Source organism: Anolis carolinensis, chromosome X, assembly GCF_035594765.1.
Source record: "Anolis carolinensis isolate JA03-04 chromosome X, rAnoCar3.1.pri, whole genome shotgun sequence".
NCBI classification, from domain to species: Eukaryota; Metazoa; Chordata; class Lepidosauria; order Squamata; family Dactyloidae; genus Anolis; species Anolis carolinensis.
In genome coordinates this window covers 4822100-4842233 of record NC_085847.1, presented here as the reverse complement: position 1 = coordinate 4842233, position 20134 = coordinate 4822100, and the positions used below count along the sequence as shown (strand labels likewise).

At 40.5% G+C, this 20134-nt stretch overlaps 1 protein-coding gene across 12 annotated transcripts in view; it reads left to right on the top strand.

The window, feature by feature from the left end:
- fbrsl1 (fibrosin like 1) overlaps positions 1-20134 on the top strand; it is a 428841-nt gene that overhangs the window by 91584 nt on the left and 317123 nt on the right. For all 12 annotated transcript variants that reach the window (XM_016996766.2, XM_016996767.2, XM_016996770.2 and 9 more), the window contains exon 2: positions 1570-1770. In XM_016996766.2, the coding sequence (XP_016852255.1) occupies positions 1570-1770 (201 nt within the window). The remainder of the gene's footprint in view (positions 1-1569; positions 1771-20134) is intronic.

Here is a 20134-nt window from a genome sequence, read left to right as displayed (position 1 = left end):
AATTGCACCGCAGTGAGGCACTTCCAAGCTGCGGGAGCCTACTGGGAGGCTAAGGAAGGGAGCGAGAGAAAAAGGAAGGGAATGCAGCAGAAGCATTGCAAGACATTTCCCCCTAGAGATACCTGTGGAATGTAATACCTTTGAAAGGCTTTTCCAGAATATGTATTATTATTATTATTGACACAACAACATTGTATGACACAGCAAACAAAATAGATATGCTGGATTTCGTATCACAAAATCACAAGTCGAACACTTCCCAAGTATCTAGGACTGTGTGATGTATTTTCAGATGATGCATGCAGATCCCAGTCGGGTGGCCTTTTGCAGTTGACAGATCATAATTTTGTCAATGTTTATTGTTTCCAAATGCTGGCTGAGATCTTTTGGCACAGCACCCAATGTGCCCATCACCACCAGGACCACCTGTGCTGCTTTCTGCCAGAGTCTTTACAGTTCGATCTTGAGGTCCTGGTAGTGGCTGAGTTTTTGTTGTTGTTGTTATTGTTATTATTATGTGCTCTGTCAGGTCTTTTAAAGTCTCTCTCACTTGCCTGGAATTAAGTTGTCTTTTATTTCACTGGCATTCAAATATTGTTACAGACCAAATGCCAAATACTGTATGAATATGTAAGGGTAGTGTTACATCTTGTTGGAAACAGCTTTGGTGTTATCTCAGTATTCGAAGGAATAATTGTTCTGAAGACTGAAGCAAAATCAAGCATACCCTACCATTGTAAAAGTATCTTTCTCCCAGAGACCGAAATGCATTACTGAGAAATTTTTATGTGACCCTGGGTATATCATTATAAAAAACTGGTATAAAAAATCTAACATTTACTGGTAATGAACTAGCATTTGCAACACTTGCTAAACAGGCTGCTTTTCCTTTTTGTGAAGCACAGCTGAAGCATTTCTTGCTGAGTTCACTGTAAACACTACACATCGTTGCTGACAGATGTCTATAAATGGGTGGCATTCAGAAATCTTTTACTGTTGTCAAATTTGTGTGATCCCAACATTGAGCCAAGGTACTCCATTTGGAATCGGGACCTTATGAATGTTCACAGATTGGCATTCTTTATGCTTTTGCTTGGATTCTTTACTGCTTGCTGTGTGTTCCATGTGTCATTCAGTTTGTGAATTAAGCTTTGCAGCGACTCTGTCTCTGGATGTTTTCCTCTAATTAGGTTTTGTTGTTTATCACAGTCTTCTGCTTCTTCTTCTTCTACAAATAAAATGTATCATCCTCATTATTTGTATTCTGCTTTTTCCCCAAAATTGGGAATCAAAGCAGATTACAAAATTTAAAAAATAATACAATTCAAAGCAAAAAAATAGAATTAAATTACAAAATTTTAAAAACTATTAAAAGCAGTTAAGTCAAAACAGCTTGTAGCTATTGGGTAAAACAAAAGGGTAAGCGGAGGAGGGATAAACAATCCATGTCTCCTCCCTCATGCAACACGTGCACCTGCATGGAGTTTCTGGTCACCTATGATAACCAGGTGAATTAGTAAATATAAGGTTGTATTAAGTATTTATTATTATCTCTCTTCCCATTCACAGAAGGACATGTCACTGAAGCCTCAGGAAAGAAAGGAAAAATGGGACAGACATCCGGGAAAGAAACCTCGAGAATCTGAACACTGCGTTTCGGCTGAACCAAATGAAAAAAGTCAAAATAAGGATGCTGGGAGTTCGGGGAGAGAAACAGATAGAGGGAAGGAGCGGGTAAAGAAGAAAATTCCGTTTAAAGTCCACAAGCAGGTAAGACAGATCGTTATTTATCTTCTGGCTTTTGGTGTGGAGTTTTGGGCTGTTTCTTCCCCTTCTGCTCCAGTCGGTTTCCCCACAAACATTCTGAACTTGACACTGCGTTTCACAAATTCCAGCAATGACTGCCAGTCTGGCCTGCCAGTCATGCATAACAGGGGCAGCCCCCAGCAGCCATTGCTTGAACTAACATGTTTGTTAAAAGCTAAAGAGGTAGAGGCACCAAGCGGGTGGCAGGCCATTTATCACTTTCAGCAGCTCATCTGGGATTTGGGGAAGGAGGGGAATCTGGTGCTCAGTTGTCAACCTGCTAGTTCCACAATTGAAGCAATATTTGTATTTGTAGCAGTGAAGGTTTCCTCATTCATAGTTCCTGATAAGAAAAAGAATTGAGCAAAAGTTGGTGTTGTGTGCCTTCAAGGCATTTTTGACATATGGTGACACTAGGGCTGGATCTACACTGCCCTGTATCTCAAGATCTGATCCCAGATTGTCTGATTTGAACTGGATTATATGAGTCTACACTGCCAGATAATCTGGGATAAGTAGATAAGATGGGATCAGCTCTTGGGATATAAGGCAGTGTAGATCTAGCGTAAGGCGAACTATCAAAGGGGTTTCTTGCCAAGGTTTGTTTCCCTTGCCTCCTTCTGAGGGCGATTCCAGACAGGATTTGTAATTTGTGCCCAAATGGGTTTAAAAAACTACAGGAAATCTCCTAGGGGTTTTGTCTGAGATGTTGCCAGGATACTCTGGGCAATTCAGTCTCTTCATAGCATGGTGTTGCTAAATGCTCTCTATGCCTCAAGTAATCAGATCAAGAATAGGTAGGCAACCATTTAGTTGCAAAACACAGTGCTTCATCTGTGTGTTCCTGCATGGCAGGGGGTTGACTAGATGGCTCTTGTGGTCTTTTCCAGCTCTATGATTTCATTTTCCATGACTTACTAATGATACCTAGCAAAGTACAAATTTCAGGAACAGGATATAGTGGTATTTATTCTTCATTGTTTGGCCCTTAGCTCAACCTAGAAGCAGCCTAGAATGCCCTCTCCTGTACTCTCTTAGTAATCTTTTAATGCAAAGAATTCACAGCTGCCTAGTCCAGGCACCGAGCGTTGAAATGGGCAATGCTGTATTTAGTCATTAGGGCCACTTGTAGAAAGAACTAAAATACGGCTCATTTCAATCAATAGCAATCTGCACAGCCAGAAGCTAATTTAAAAATCTGCTTTAAGTCCTGGTTAGGCTTTTTGATGCTGAAAGTAGGGGAATTGTTAAGATTGGCACTGTGGCAGCAGCAGGGAAGGAGAAAGAAAACAACTAAGGGAAACCTGTTATTTTAATATAGCTTATCCCCACAGTTAAAGCTTCTTGCTGCCAGCTTTTGTACACAGCTCTATGAAAAAAAAAATGCTCGGGTTGCTAAATCCATGGTGAATCCCCATTTAGGCATTCACTCTTGAGGGAATGTGGGATGCCAATGTTTAGATAAAAAGGACCAGACTGGGGCAGATAGGCTACTGCTTCCAGACATGGCATTGCAGGGGTTTTAGTTGCTCCCTCCAAGACACATTGGGTGTAGAACAACCACCACATTGTTTAAGTAAAGGAGTAGGAGCATGGTTGCTAAGTAACTCCTTTTTGTCCTAGTGGCTTCCTAGCCGATGAGAGGAAGGAAATTGTGCCAGGTGTATGGAATTTGAGGAACAATACTATTCTCTATATGGGTCTACACTGCCATATAATCCAATTCAAAGCAGATAATCTGGATTTTATATGGCAGTATAGATAGGGCCCAAGGACTCCTCTACACCTGCATTATATCCTGGACTCTTCCTGAGTTTGCTCCTGGCTGTCTCCATGGTTTAATCAGGGTTAATTCAGTTTAATATCACTTTAGGAAAAATTGAGAGACTTTGCCTGACTATGTAGACTGATCCACTACCACAGCGGTTTCGGGAAGATGTTTGTGACTGCCTCGGGGCCAGTTCGGAACATTTTTGCACTGGACTGGCCCCAGATTTAACAGCCAGTGTAGACTTGCCCAAAGCCAAATAAATGTTTATATATTTCATTATCTCCGCTGACTGGCAATAACTTTTTACTGGCTTAGGAAAAAATGGCTTTTCCTATCAAATTCTACCTGGTTCTGTTTTTTGGCTCAAGGTGCCAGGGACTGAAAGTGGAATGTCTTGCATGCAAACCCAATGCTTTGCTATTAACCTGTGGCCCTTACAGATTAAGTACAAAATGTAAGCCATCACTTTTATGAGTGGAAGAAGAGGGAAAGGTGTGGTACCTTGTATATCTGTGTGTTTTCAAGTTGCCTATTGACTTATGTTGACCCCATGAATTTCATAGAAACAAAATATATAGATCCCCTCAATATATTCCAAAAACGGGAGCCATCCGATCCTTCCTGCTTCTTCAGGAAACCTTTTGCCTTTGTGCTTGCCTATTAATGGATCAGTAGGAACCCTCAGACAGGCCAAGGTAGATTAAACATGATCTTAGCCCTTGAATGCTTTCAAAGGAAGAGACAGAACATTGTGTTGCTTAACAGCTTTTATGGCATCAGGCTTTGTAGAAAGGTGGCTGGTGGTTATTGCTTACATTGTTCTAAAAGAAAAGCTAAATGGTTTGTAATTTAGGGAAAGAGATTTAATTACGTGAGTAATTTACAAAAAAGCCATAACTGTATCCGTGCCTTTCTTCTTTTCTTAGATTCAACTGGCATACTCAGTACATCAGCCTTTCCACTATTTTCCCCCACTCCTCTGTTGCATGTAAATTTTTCTTTATTTGGAAAAAAGACACAACCATGTTTATTGTATTCCTTTGTATCCCTTTGGCATCAGATAATAAGAAAATGTGAAATAGGCAAGAAGATTACAGTTAGCAGGGTTTAATTTCTTCTGTAGGAAGATGACAGATTTTTAGTCCTGTTGGTGAAACGGGGGAGATAGTTTGCTAAAACAAACCTGTTTCCATTTTCCTTAGTAAACTATCTCGAGTTAATGGGTGGGCAAAAGGAGTTGTATGCAACACAATAAACCGCAGTCTTAGCTTTGCGAATATTTCCTATCAGGAAAATCTCTGATTTGGGTGGTATAGATAGTTTATATCTTAAGTTGAAAAAGGCTCTCAGGCCAGATGATGGGTCCAGAACTTGGAAACAACTGGTTAATTAACCTGTTAAATTGTTGATTCCATACCTTGTTTTAACACAATCAGACTTTTAATTGCCTGAAAACTGGGTTGGTGTGAGTTTTCCGGACTGTATGGCTATGTTCCAGAAGCATTCTTTCCTGACATTTCGCCCACATCTATGGCAGGCATCCATGCCTGAAAACCTCTGAAGTTGGACTTTAAAGGACAAGAGCATGGTGTTGCTATTTAGTTGTGCAGCCGTTATCGCTGAAAATACCCTCTTGAGGACAGGAAGCTATTGGGAGTTTGCCAGAGCTGTGTGTGCAGTGGCAGTATTATTAACCTCAAGCATTCAGAAGCCCTGTGTCAACTGCAACCACAAATTATGGGTTGGTATTAAAAATAATGATAGTGTTCAGGGATGGGGAGAATAGATTGAGGTTTCTTTCCTTCACCATCTCTCTCGGTCTCTTCATCTTTTTTTGTGTGTGTTTCCGAACCTTTTCACTTTCATTCAGGTGTGCAAGGGCTATCATGGGAATGTTACCAGCAACATTCATTTCACTGCTGAATTGTGGTGCATTCAGCTGTAGAAACCTTTGATTTGAAGGGCTGCATTACAAGCTTCTCTGTTTCAGAATGGATCACAGTGTGTTCTTGCCAAAGAGGGATCTGTATTGCCTACAAACCTCTCAGCAGCTGCCTCTTGCCCGCCTTCCACCCACCTGCTTGCTTCACAGTCTAAGTCACACACACACACCCGCCAAAGTGATGGGATTCCTTTCTCTGCAAGGTTTATTTCTTATCCTCCAGTTTCATTTTTTTATGACTGTTGCATTCTTTTACCAGATTTTAGACTGATGTTTTTATAATCCTGGTTTTAATGACTGACTTTGTTCATGTGCCTGGATTGGCGCACCATGAGCTGTGGAGGTGTGAGAGGGGCAGTTACCAGCTCTTGTTTAAAGCCTTTTAATAATGTCAGTCTGAGTTGGTTGAGTTTGCTCATGGAAGCACATTAAAACAGAAGCTTGTTTTCCAGCATTCTGTGTTTGGCTGCTTTGCAAAACACAGCTCCAGGCAATGCTACTCTATTCCCTCCCTCACTGTTCTGCCTCCCCTATTTCCCTTCTCAGCCCTGTGTTTCTTTAGGAAGCCAACTGATAGATGGTTTACATGGACTGTTGAGAATGTGCACACCTATGTCTTGATCTCAATATGGCTTTTAAAGCTTTAAAAATACTCTTGTTTGCTTTTGGTCCTTCAAGCAAGGTTAGTTGTCTCTGCCTAGTGATCGAGGAGGAGACAATGCCTTTTTGACTGTTTATTAAGCAAAGTCAGCTCCTGGAATGCTTTGGCATTGCTTCCACACTTCCACGTGCAAGTGCAAGGCCTGGAAACCAGCTACAACCAGGAGGAAGCAAGTTACAAACATTTGTGTTTGTGAATGCACCCACATCTGCCCTTACTTAAAACTCTTTAAAGAGCTATTTTCCTTCTCCTGCACAAGACTTAATCTTTTCAAGGTTTAGTCCCAACAGTAAGGAAAAATAAAATAAAAATATTACTTCTGTAATATTCTTACTAGGTCCACTAAAACATGCCAAGCTCTCAAGTTGTCCAGAACTTGTCCAGAAGCCTGTAGGGTTCAGACTTGCTCTTGGAAACTCCCTGCGTAGCCATGGACGTGTCACATTCTGTTAGCCTCAGAAGAAAGCAATGGCAAACCAGCACTGAACAACTCTTGCCAGGAAAACCCTAGATGAGGGTCTCTGCATGTTAGAGTTGACTTGAAGGTGCATAACAACAACAGTAATAACTTGGTTACACTTATGTTGGTTTAATTAGGGTGCTTTGATTAATTGTTATCTCCCATTTGATATTCTTGCAGTCATGTTCTATACCAACTGAAATTCTGAACTCTGTTCAAGGATATTCTGACTCGTAACATCAACTACTGATATATGAAGTAGCCCATTCACCTTTGTCTTTGATGAACAGCCTGATTACATGTACAAACATAACATTCATATGCGTGGGATCAGTATCCATGGTTTCATTTGTCCACATCCAACAAGATTTGCCCCCTCCTGTTATTTTCTTGGTCCTCCATATGGTTTTTATGGTCTGAAGGTCCTTCATTTCCATAGGGTTCACTGTTATCTGTGTTTTCATATATTCACACATAGGCCAGGAACATATCCTTTGTGGATGTACTTTCAAGAGGTGTGAACTCCCTTCTCCCTTTGTGGTTGGATCTTTTAATTTGTGTTTCCGGTTATATATAAATATACTGAGAATGGGTCAACAGAGTGGTTCCCCCTTCTACTTAACTGGCTTAGCCTTCTGTCAGAAATGGTGTACTGCTTATTGCCTTGTGGTTAGTGTTCTCTTTTGTTTTTAAAGGCATATTTTCCTTATGAATGTTCGCAAAGCAGTAACAGATTGGCTTTCTTTATGCTTTTGCCTGCATTCTATCTGCTTGCTGCCTGTTCCATGTGTCATTCAGTTTGTGAATTAGGCTATGCAGCGACTCTGTCTCTGGATGTTTTCCTTTAATTAGGTTTTGTTGTTTATCACAGTCTTTTTGTTTTGAATGATGCCAATGCTATTTTAAAACTGCTTTTCTTTTCTGCACTTACTTGCAAGTCAGCCCCCCTTCAAAACAGCAGGGCTTTATTCTGAGGAGGTGTGCAGAAGGGCTGGGGCTACAATTCTAGAATTCTTCCTTTGGGATAAGAGCTCAGGCTGACGTGCCTGTCATTGACCTTGGTTTCATGTGTATTGTCCTTTATCCTTGGGATCCTTCTGAACCATCTCTCTAGGATGGGATTTGCAAGACGGTGCTCCAGTGTTTCCTGGTCTTCTTGAAGGGTGGGATTCTTGCTCAACCCCCATAGCCTTTGGCCTGAGGGGTCACCCAGGACTCAGGTTTGTTCCCCATGTGGTTTCACGTCTCCTTAAAACTAGCTGCAGTTTAGGAGTTGGATGTCATTAGTATACAATTTTATTATTTCTTACAAATGAGACTATGGTGTATATGTCTTGCTTGACCCTTCCTGTACTCTGCAAAGCTTTCAGGGGAGGGTGTGTGTGAACTCTCAAGAATAGAATGGCACAGAATGAAGGCAGCTTGTACTTGATAGTGAAATCTAGGGTGGATCTCTGCTATCTTCCTCAAGGTCATAAAAAGAAGAAGGAAATGATATCAATAATGTGTCTGAAGGTTGCCCACTTTAAACAAAACTCCTGGCGGTTTTCAGCAGGCAAAGAATTCAGTAATTTCTTACGATTTCTTCTAAGATATGTTCAAGGATTTCTTCTGACTTTGCTCATGTAGCTCCTTTCTAAGTTTGTGACTTACTGTCCAAGTGATGGGATGGATTGGTTTGTGTCATGAGACAGAAAGGTCATTTAAAATCGTCCTCTCTATTGGTACTTCATGTTTTCCCTAAGCATTCAGGCATACTAATTGGTTAATCTATGCTACTAAAAGGGGTTTAAAATTACATTTTACTGCCAGGAGAGCCTTCCAGTGTTGCTGCTTTGTATTTAAATTCCTCTTCTTTTGTTCAATTGCTGAATTTTCCTATCTTGCTCTTAAGGCCCCATCTACACTGCCATATAATGTATCTTAGCTTTGATCCCTTTCCAACAGGAGCTTTTAAAAATCTCTATATTGGAAAAAATGCAAGATAATAATAAAGTTTAAAAGATATTTCCTTCCTTGAGTTATCTGAAAGAATAGCAATTTGCACACAATCCCTCCGCCTTATATTTCCCCACTCTGCCTGCATCCCACCCAAAAGCAAACAACTCTGATTTAGAGTTCTTTGAAAGCTTCAAGCAGCACTTTAATTTTCTCCCTTTTTGTCGGCCACAGCCCAAATGCCATGGCTGCTCACTTGTTCCATGCCACAAATATTTAGTTAAACTAATCCAGGAAACACCAAATGATTTGTAAGGGAGCAGGGAGAGCGTGCACAGAGGAGGGGGCTTGGATGTTTGTTCTTTTCACAAGGAAGCTCTGCATGTTGGCATGCGTTCCAGTATTGACATGCACGGCAGCACAATTGAAGAACACAGGGTACAGCTTGATAGAACACAGTGTAAATCCATTTTAAAAATAAATACAAGTAATTCATCCAATTGGGAAACTGACACAGCATTTTTTCTTACCCCTATCACCTCAGTAAGCTGTATCTGGGGTCAAAAAGTATAAATGTTCTGGGAAAAGACACATTTTCCAACATGAATTTGATGTGTGCTCACTCCAAAACAAAGAGAGTGTAGAGAAGGGGAAATGTGACACTTTGTTAGTAGGGTTTTCTCTGAGCATCCTCAGGGTTACACAACATTGTTGCTAGCAATCCATCAAGTTTAGGAAAGGTATTTTTTGAACTCCCTGAAGTCACTGAGCAGGTTGGCTAAGAATTCTGGAGCTATAATCCAAAAAAGGAACTTCCAAGCATTCCTCTAGAAGACCACACTGATGCCACAGAGAAGATCACTAGATTATCTATAAATGTGTGTTCTCTCTCTGGCATTTAAATATTCAAGAAAAAAATCATACTTGTTCTCATTTTTGCTTCCACATGGTGTAGGGGGAAATCCCTTTAAATACTGGTAATTAGAATCAAAGAGATACCTCAAGGGCCATGTAGTCCCATTGCCGGCTATGCAGGAAAATACAATCAAAGCACTACTGACAGATGGCCATCCAGCCTTTGCTTTAAAATCTCCAGAGACCGAGATTCCACCACGCTCAGAGGGAGCATATTCTACTGATTAACAACTCCTACAGTCATGATGGAAGTTCTTCCAAATGTTTTGGTGGAATCTTCTCTCCTCCAATTTCAATCCATTGCTCCATGTCCAGTCTCCAGAGCAGCAGAAAACAATTTTGCTCTCTCCTCAATGTGACATCCTTTCAAATATTTAAACATGGCTCTCATGTCCCCCCCCTCAGCCCTCTTTTCTCCGAGCTAAACATTCCCAGCTCCCTAAGCCACTCTTCATTGGCTTGACACATCTTTGCAGGTATTTTTTTTAACCTTGGTGTAAATCAGATTAAAAGGTTTACCTGGGGTTAATCCACATTAGCCGTCGTTTGGACCTCAAGCTAATGTGATACCTACACTGCATTTTCTGGCAGTTTAGATGGGCCCTTAGGCCCCTTCTACATTGCCCTATATCCCAGGATCTGATCCCAGATTATCTGCTTTAAATTGGATTATATGAGTCTCTACTGCCAGATACTCTAGTATAAAAAGATAATCTGGGATCAGATCCTGGGATAGAGGGGCAGTGTGGAAATGGCCTAAGACTCCTAAATCCCTTTCACATGGACTGTTTTCAACCTATATCTGTGCATTTCATTTTTGTTGCCAAAGTGTAGGAAGACAGTCAATGAATACCAGGTGCCGCAGGCTATAGTTCAGAGAAACAAAGATCCTTGCTTAAGAAAACCCTTTGAAATTCATGGGGATCACTATGTGTTGAGAGTTGACTTGAAGGAACACACAGTTTTGAAATGGACAACAACCAACCACTTAATTGTGAAACAAAGGATGCTTAGATCTTAATAATGTTTTATTTGCTAGATGTTTTCCCTTATGAGGACCTGGGTTTCTTTCCACTCCTCCAAGTCATGTTCTTACACTTGCATATTTCTTGTGTTCCTTAACTAAATGTAAACATTTTGACTTCCAAATTGAAATCTCAGGTTCTATTATCATCTGACTGGGTTTTGCCACCCTTCTTGCTCCTGACTGAATAAGAGCAGTTTAACCTCCAAGGCTTAGAGTAAAAGGTCTTGCTCTTTTGCTGCTCAAATAATTTGTCAAGATGACCTCGTTGTTCCTTGGCCTCATCCCTCAGTACACAATGGAAGACAGTAATTTCCCCTGAAATGTTCAGGTACACGCTATCATGAAGTGCTTTGACTCCAAGGCCTTGCCTTGGGCTTACAACATGGTTTTAGATGACTCTGGGGTCAGCAGAGAGTAATTTGAGCTTCCACAATAAAATAAACTACACACTCTTTATTACATTTGCCATTACAAGACACTCATAACCATGTTCTCTTACAGGCAAGCCTTAGGTCAAATAAGTCCTTTGGTCAATTTGCTACCAATCTCTTGTTGCTGCTATAAGCACATGATATCTGAGCAGTATTTTTATTCTTGCTATGCTTGACTAGAGCAATTGGCTATCAGAGCATCTGTTTTGTTGTTCTGTCTCAGTTTACAGCAGGAGTAAACTGGGAGTTGATGGGAATTTATATATTCAGTCACAGACAACATTTGCCCAAAATCATTGAGTTTCAAAAGACCACCAGGATGATCCAGTTCAATCCCATTCTGTCATGCAGGGAGACACAATCAAAGCAACCCCATCAGATAGCCATCCAATTTTCTGTTTAATAGGAGACTCGACCATAGTTAGAGGTAGTAAACAGCTGGTGAACAGCTCTTACCATCAGGAAGGTAGCATACAAGGATGGAAAATCAAATAGTGAGTAGTGGTATATGTAAATGTTAACAAGCAGAATTTATCATTACTCCCCAACGAGAAAAATGAACAAACAATACAGCAAGCACTGTCTTAATGTATGTTTCAAATAATGTATTAAATATTGACAATAAATGAAACAAGTGATAGGAACAAATTACTTCAAAATGTAACTTTCTGAGTTCTGCTTTCTAGAAATGATGGGTCGTCTTTAGAAATCAAATGATAGGAAAGAAAGTATTTGATCCCCAAGGAGCAGCTCAGTGCTGCTTGAACATAAAGCCTGCCCATGATGATCAAACCATGGCTTGCCTGAAATGGGCTGTAGTGATATGAAAGCTTTAAAAAAAAAAGCCTGAATCTGAGAAAGCAGCGTGGTGAAGAAAAACATTGCTGGGGAAAAATGGAATTTGGAAAAAAAATTACACAGAGACTAGATTAAGGTGGTTATGGCCCTGGAGCAGTTCTGAATGTGTTTCCTGTTTCCTCATACAATTATTATTATTATTATTATTATTATTATTATTATTATTATTATTAAAAAATAAAATGCAATTAAAAGATAAAAAGCAATTCTAACGGTTCAGTTGAAAGCGCTATTCCTGGCCCATTCTTTAGAAACTCTTCTTTGAAAGCCTTTGTGAATTAAAAGGTTTTAGCCTGCTGGCGGAAAGACAAGAAGGAAGGGGTCCCATTGCCTTCCCTGGGCAGGGAGTTCCAGAGTTGAGGGGCAGCCACCAAGAAGGCCCTGTTATCTCGCATCTCTACCAATGAGCTTGCAATGGAGGTGGGACCGAAAGCCTCTCCTAAGGATCTCAGAGCCTTTGCAAGCTCAGACAGAGAAAGACATTTGCATACAACACATGAGTGTTAAGGGTAGGACAAACCAATGTACATAACGTTAGAAGTCGGCTAACTAATCAACTTTCATGTTGTTTTTACGCATGGACACCTGAAGGCGACTGTTAAGGCTAATGCAAGCACTGTGATATTGCCATGAAACTTGGAAGATGGTGGCGAGAAGTGCAAGCACATACATTCTTATTCCAACTCATTGAGGATTCTGGCTTAAGTTTGTTATTCTGCCAAAAGCTTTCTGTTTTGTTTTTAAAATGGTTTCTTATTTTTAATTAAGCAGATTAAATTCTTATTTGGCTGCTTTGTTTAGATTGTGTTTCATTTTGGGTTTTTTTATCCACCTTCTTCCTTTATGAGTTGTTCTAAAGCACGCTAAGCCTCTTTTAATCCATTTGGTTTAACAACTTGAGTTAAAAGAGTGGTTGTTTTTTGAGTTTTTTTTTAAATGGTTCTTTTTCATTTCCTTGCTTTTCTTTCTCCTGGAATCCCCTACACTATGTTTTTAAGATCCCAGTGTTTTTATTTCATAACACTGGAGTCCACGTAGGCTGGATCAACACTGTCATATACAGTAGAGTCTCACTTATCCAACGTTCTGGATTATCCAACGTATTTTTGTAGTCAATGTTTTCAATATATCGTGATATTTTGGTGCTAAATTCGTAAATACAGTCATTACTACATAGCATTAATGTGTAATGAACTACTTTTTCTGTCAAATTTGTTGTATAACATGATGTTTTGGTGCTTAATTTGTAAAATCATAATCTATTTTGATGTTTAATAGGCCTTTTCTTAATCTCTCCTTATTATCCAACATATTCACTTATCCAACGTTCTGCCGGCCCGTTTATGTTGGATAAGTGAGACTCTACTGTAACGCAGTTGAATCAGCATTATATGTTTAGTGTAGTTCGATATTATTCAGTTCAATCCAGTTAAACTGCATAGTATGTGTCTACACTGACCCTATACTGCTGATTCACACTGTGCTATATAGTAGTGTAGACCCAGCCTTAGATATTTTGCTATATCAAAATAATAATAATAATAATAATAATAATAATAATAATAATATCATATTACTTTATTTGTAGCCCTCCCTATCTCCCTGGTGGGGGAATCAAGGCGGCTCCCAACATATTACAGGCAAACATTCAATGCCTGTATAAAACAAGAAAAATACAAAAACAAAAATTACACAATGAATTTAAACAAGCAATTTAAATAATTATCATTCAATAATCACCATTTAAGTCATTAAAAGCCAGCTAAGGTAGAGTGTCAAATCCATTTTCTTTGCTTCCTTAAAGCGTTGTCTGTAGCTTTAAACGGAGTTGTTTGTTCTGCTCCACAGTCGCACAAGGTGGAGGATTCCTCTAGGTAATGCCATTTTGCCAGGTTGTCTTTTGATCTGCCCACTCCACTTCTGAGTCTGTTCAGGGACTTGCCCATTCTTGATTTCCCATAAGAGCCTCATGGGGGGGGGGGGGGGCATCCAGTTGGGATTGCCTGATTTTGCTGCCCACAGGGATATTCTTGTTGTTGCTGGAGGAACATTTAGAGGAGTGGTGGTTCTCATAAAACTTTTCCTTGATTTATGTCTACTTGGAGGAGGCTGGTAGCCATGCAGAAAATGGCTTTTACTCAACCTTATTTCTCTCGCAGTTAGCAGCAACTTCCTATCTCGAATCAGGAGGGGGCAATGCCAGCTAGCTTGTAGAGTCTATCAACAAGTGTAGGTTTGAGTCATCCTGTGATTATTCTGCATGTTTTATTCAGTGCTATATTCACCTGCTTCACATGGACATACTTGTGCCAAACAAGACAGGCATACTCAGCAGTTGAAATGATGTGTCATCTTTTAGTCATCAAATGGTTTTAGCCATCCATGCAGTTAAGGGTTTGTCATTTGCACATTTTCACTTTTCTCCTTTGTCAGAAAAGATCCTTGCAGAATGCAAGGAGCACCACTCTATTAGTCTTTCCATTTTAGATTACAAGTTTGCCAGAAGTTCTTACTGTAAATGATGGATGGTTTTAATAGGTTGCATATTGTGCCCCTTGCAGTACAGAAGACATAGTGATATTACAGAAGTTTGTTCTTTCTTATATCTGCAACCCTGCCTCATGTGGAATAGCTTTCTCTGTTTTGAGGTTAGCCAAATATTAACAAATTATTGAAGTTGCAAATAAGAAACCCCCTTTGGGAGTTCAAAAAATTAGTACATTATAAAACTTGAACTGAGATTGGAGGTAGGCAAATCAACCCTGCACCGTCTTAATTTCTGCATAGAACTTTCAACCTTTGCTTAGACTAAGTTTGTTAGTTTTTTTCCCCTTTCATTTCCTTTTTCTCCCACTGCTAGGCGAATAGGAAAAAAAATCCATTTAATACTGTGTGTTATGTGAAGCAAAAGTGCCCTCTGCTGGGTTGCTCTGGCATGAAGGCATGCTTTCAAAAATATTTCTAGTCAATACCTGGAGCCTAATCGTTTGTTTCAGGCTCTGTGGAAATAGCTGTGCACAATCATTTCAGAAGATTTTTGCTGTTATGTGCTCAGTAAGTGGATGATTTGATTCATAGCCTATGTATTGCTGTCTCTCAGGGCTGTAGCCAAGCCGGGGGGGGGGGGGGTAGGGGTTAAACCCCCCCCCCCCCAAATTTTCCAGGTTAAAAAAAAACTCAATTTTAACTGATTAACCAAATCTCCATGAGTGTCCACTGAGGTTTATCGATGGAGTCTGATTTGTACATTATTTTGCATTTTGGAACTACTCTTCATGATTCACTAAAAAAAGTTTCAAACTCTCCCCCCCCCCCCACATTTTTTTCTGGATGTGGCCCTGCAAGTGTCTCTAGAACTCAAAAGAGAACAGATATCTCTCTATTTTTTTTTTGTAAGTGATGTTAGGCGTTGATCACTGAGGTAGTGAGGCCCGGGCTGTGGTGCAGGCGGGAGAGCAAGCCAGCTGCAACCAGCTGCAATGAATCACTCTGACCAGGAGGTCATGAGTTCGAAGCCCGCTCGGAGCCTTTGTTTGTCTTGTCTTTGTTCTATGTGAAAAGGCATTGAATGTTTGCCTATATGTGTAATGTGATCCGCCCTGAGTCCCCTTCGGGGTGAGAAGGGCAGAATATAAATGCTGTAAATAAATAAATAAATGCTGTAGTGACACACACTCTGGATTTCAAGAAAGCTGATTTCAATAAGCTTAGGAAAATAATGGGACAGATTGCATATTCAGAAATGCTCAAAGTGAAGGGAGAATGTTGTGCACATTCTCCTATTGCTCCTCACTTCCGAACCACCTTATTGCACTGAGTATTCTCACTATAATACTGAAATGCTGATGGAGACAACTATAAAATCAAGAATCTAATATTCCATAGACTAAGCTCCTTTCAGGTTTGTAGATGTTCGGGTATTAGCAAAGCTTTGGATTTGCAAAGTGCTTCTCTTTGGAGTGTAAAGCTCTCTCCCCAGACCCGCATCTCCACGCTTAGTGGAGTGTTTAAGCACACCTTTAGATGCAGGATTCTCCTTGTCAAGACAACAGGCAGTTAAAACAAGTCACTTAAACTCTTCTGCTGCTTCTGTTTATTGCAAAGTGGCAGCCTCTTCAACAAGCAGAGTTGTTAATATGCTAAACCAGACCTGTTCCTCCTTTATTTAATTCTTATGCAAATAACGTATTTTAAAATCAGCTTCTGCTACAGCATCAGAAGGAATCCCCCCTATTTTTTCTGAAGGAGGTTTTTCTGCTGCTAAAATAACCTCATTGCAAATGCAGCTTTCAGACCTCATGTGGCTTCTCTTCTTTCTTGGAAGGCTGCCTTCGCCCTCCCTCCCACCACTCTGACCTGCTGCTCCTTGAAATTGTATCAGGAGGTCTTGCTGCCAAGTGGACACCCACTTGTGGTTTAATGTGAGGTTAAATACAGGTGATGGTGCTTGAGAATGCTGGTTGCCATTCCTGCCAGGATGGAATTATTATGATGTCGTTGCTTGGGAGCTGAGTTTTTGAAAGCTCTCAAAGATGATAGCATGATAGAACAAAGCCAAACAAGACAGACACTAATCAAACTAAAGGAGAAAACATTGAGAAAATAATTACTATTAATGGTGGGAATCTTGAGTATTTGCTCATTTCACCTGCTGAAGCATAGTTCATCTATATTTTAATACAAGGAAAGGGAAAAAGAAAACAGAAAGGCACCTTCCCGGTGGCGAAGTGTGTTAAAGCGCTGAGCTGCAGAACTTGCAGACCGAAAGGTCCCAGGTTCAAATCCCGGGAGCGGAGTGAGCGCCCGCTGTTAGCTCCAGCTTCTGCCAACCTAGCAGTTCGAAAAAATGCCAATGTGAGTAGATTGATAGGTACTGCTCCGGCGGGAAGGTAACGGCGCTCCATGCAGTCATGCTGGCCACATGACCTTGGAGGTGTCTATGGACAATGCCAGCTCTTCAGCTTAGAAATGGAGATAAGCACCAGAGTCAGACATGACTGGACTTAACGTCAGGGGAAACCTTTACCTTTTTTACCAAGTACTTAAAAGCAATGAGCGTAATTATCTAAGGCAGTAGTTCCCAATCTTTGGGCCTCCAAGTGTTTTGGACTTCAGCTCCCACAGTTCCTAACAGCTGGTAAGCTGGCTGGGATTTATGGGAGTCAAAGTCCAAAACACCTGGAGGCCCAAAGGTTGGAAACCACTGATCTAATGGAACATGTACTCCTCAAAACTCTAGTTTGTGAAAGATGAACTTACCTGTCTTCCCTCCCTTTAATAATAGTCTTAGTACTGTGTCCAGATATATGTGCTGTTCTGAAATGGACCCAGTAAAATATTTACGTCAGACTTTGGATGAACTTGTAGCAAAATAGTTTGGGAAATGTATTTGTGCACTTAGACACCCCCCCCCCCCCAAAAGCACAAGCTTTCTGGGACGTGTGTGGACTGTTATGCATTAAAGTCCTGTCTGGAACCGCCCCAAGTATTAGGAAGAACGTGTTTACTGTTACCAGCTGTGCAACCGTGGAATGGACCGCCTCAGAATGTGGTGGTCTCTCTCTCTCTCTTTGGAAGTTTTAAAATAGAGGTTCAAAAGCCATCTTTTGGAAGTGTTATAGTTATATATTCCTGTTTGGAAGGGATTTGGGCTTGATGTCCCCTGTGATTCTTTTCAATTCTAAAATTCTATTCTTGTAGTTTACTTTCAGTGTACTTTGCCAGAATACATATTCAATAGCTGCTTTCTGTCTCTGGAGACCAATTAAAAAACTCTAACAAAATAAAGAGCATGAAGCCAAGAAATCTATCCATTATCTTGGTGAAAGCACACTGTCTCCCTTGTTTAAATGTCTCTTTGAGCCTCTACTGGCAAGCATACTGGACAAGCATGAGCAGTCTGTCTACCCTAAAATGGATAGCAGCTCCCCAATAAAGCTTCTCCAGTGTTAAAAGATTGGACAGGACAGTGGTCAGTGTCAAGATGACTCAATTAGTGACTGACCCTTTCATTCCCACTGGAAAGCATTGAGGTTTGGAGTCACCCTTCTGTCTCATCCAGCAGAGGAAACCCAGTGTTGTTGGGGACTCCAGATTTCTTTATTTCTAATCATTTGTCATATTGGCTGAAGCCATTGGAAAAAAAAAAGTCCAGAAATGTCTAGGGAAAGCACTAGCTGCTAAATGATTATGTCAGACTGCTTTAAAAAAAACTGTTGCAATCAAGTCCATCTGTTTGTCTCTTCATCATATTTGGGGACAAATTCAGTTTGCTCCAATTTGTCCAAACATAGGACAGATTCTCCTTCTCTCTGCACTCCATTTTAATATGTTTTTTTTTATTTGTGCCTATAAAAGACCGTTTTTATTGCTCTACTTTCATGGAGGTTTGTGTTTATGATTTCACAGAGTTAGTATTCCTTTCATTCAAGCAAAATTTAACAGTAGCAAGCATGGTTAGTCTGTGTGCATAATAGATGTCTCCATTTACCCATGCCGGATTTAAAAAAACAAACAAAAGATGTACTAAGACACATATTTCAGGTTTCCCAGGCTCGGAGTTTAATAGAAGTAAAATCTTGGAGATAATGAATTTGTGCCCAGAAACTTTTATTTGGGGCATGCCTCATTTCACATTCTGGAAGCAAAAGGTGATCAAGCATGAAAGGATTTGTAGTTGAAGCTTGATTATGTTGTCTGATGCCTCTGGATTGCTTTTTAAAGAACTTTCCTGTAATCAGCCATAAAATGATGTTTGATTTGGTATTTCTAGAACAGAGCTTTCCAAACTGTGTGTCGGGACATGCAAGTGTGTTGCCTGTAGTCTATAGGTGTGTCGCATGAAAAATGCTGCCCCCCTCACCCCGAACTGAGGCTCTCTGGCAAGGAAGCACATTGACTGGCCCTGGAGAAGAAGGAGGAGGCGGTAGTGAGAGCAACAGCGGCACCAAGCCTGAGGCCCCACCATCCTCCTCCTCGTCTCACTTCTGGGGGAGATGGGCAGGAGGAGGAGGAGAAGAGACCCTCAAAAGGCATCCAGCCCAATCCCCTTCAGCTAGATAGGAAGAAACAGTCAAAGCCCTCCTAACAGACAGCCATCCACCTCAGTTCAAAAACATCCAAAGAAGGAATCCACCAGACTCCTAGGCAGTCTATACTTCATTTTTTGGAAGAGACCCCCAAATGGCATGTAGTTCAATCCCCTTCAGCCAGGCAGGAGCACACAATCAAAGCATCCCTGATAGGTTTAATCCATACAGAAGAAGAGTGCTGGTGCTGTTCAAGTATAGGTACCTTATAACTTTTATAATTTGCAGCATTTGTGGATTGAGTTGTAGCAATTGCCACTAAAATTCATGCATTTCTAATTAAGAAAAAGAAAATCTGTTGGCAATGATGTTTCTGATGAAACACATGGAGCGGCTATAGAGGAAATCACAAGAATTAACTGTAGTACATAAGTCTAAAGCAGTGATTCCCAAAGTGGGCGCTACCGCCCCCTGGTGGGCAGTGCTGCGATCCAGAGGGGCGTTGATGCCCACAGGTGCATTTGCCATATGCATTAATACATATATCTTTCTGTTTAATTGCTATTAAAAAAATTTAAAAATTAATTTCCAGGGGGCGCTGAGTAATATTTTTTCTGGAAAGGGGGCAGTAGGCCAAATAGTTTGGGAACCACTGGTCTAAAGGGAACCAATTCCATACCGTGTTTATACAGTAAAGATTATATTAAACACACACACACACACACACACACACACACACACACACACACATATATATAGAGAGAGAGAGAATGAAACTCTGGTTTGCTAGTAAAACTGAATTACAGTGTTGCGAAAGGATGCATGTCTAAAATGTGTGTCACCAACATGAACATTTTGGAAAACTCTGCTCTGGAATGTGTGTGCATCCATGTATTCCCATCTCTTTCTGCTCGGTTCTGCCAGTTAGGGTAGATAATTTTGAAAAATGGGAATTAAGTAGCCTAAGTGTGATCTACTGGGACTGTCAACCTCTTAAGACAATGGTGTGAAAACTGTGGCTTTCCAAGTGTTTTTGGATTTTAACCCACCAGCCAAGATGACATTCAGGGATACTAGGAGTTTCATATCAGCAACATCTTGAGGATACAGGGATATCTTTTGCACCCCTTTTTCACATATACGGTGGATCATAGGGTTTGCAATTGCATGAGCATTTGTTTCCATGACTACTGGTTCAAAAAAGAAATACAAGACAACTTGCCCTTTGAAAATAAACAAAAGATGTGATGGTCTCTTGAGGTTGTGAAATTCACATGAGATATTGTTATTTTGAGCT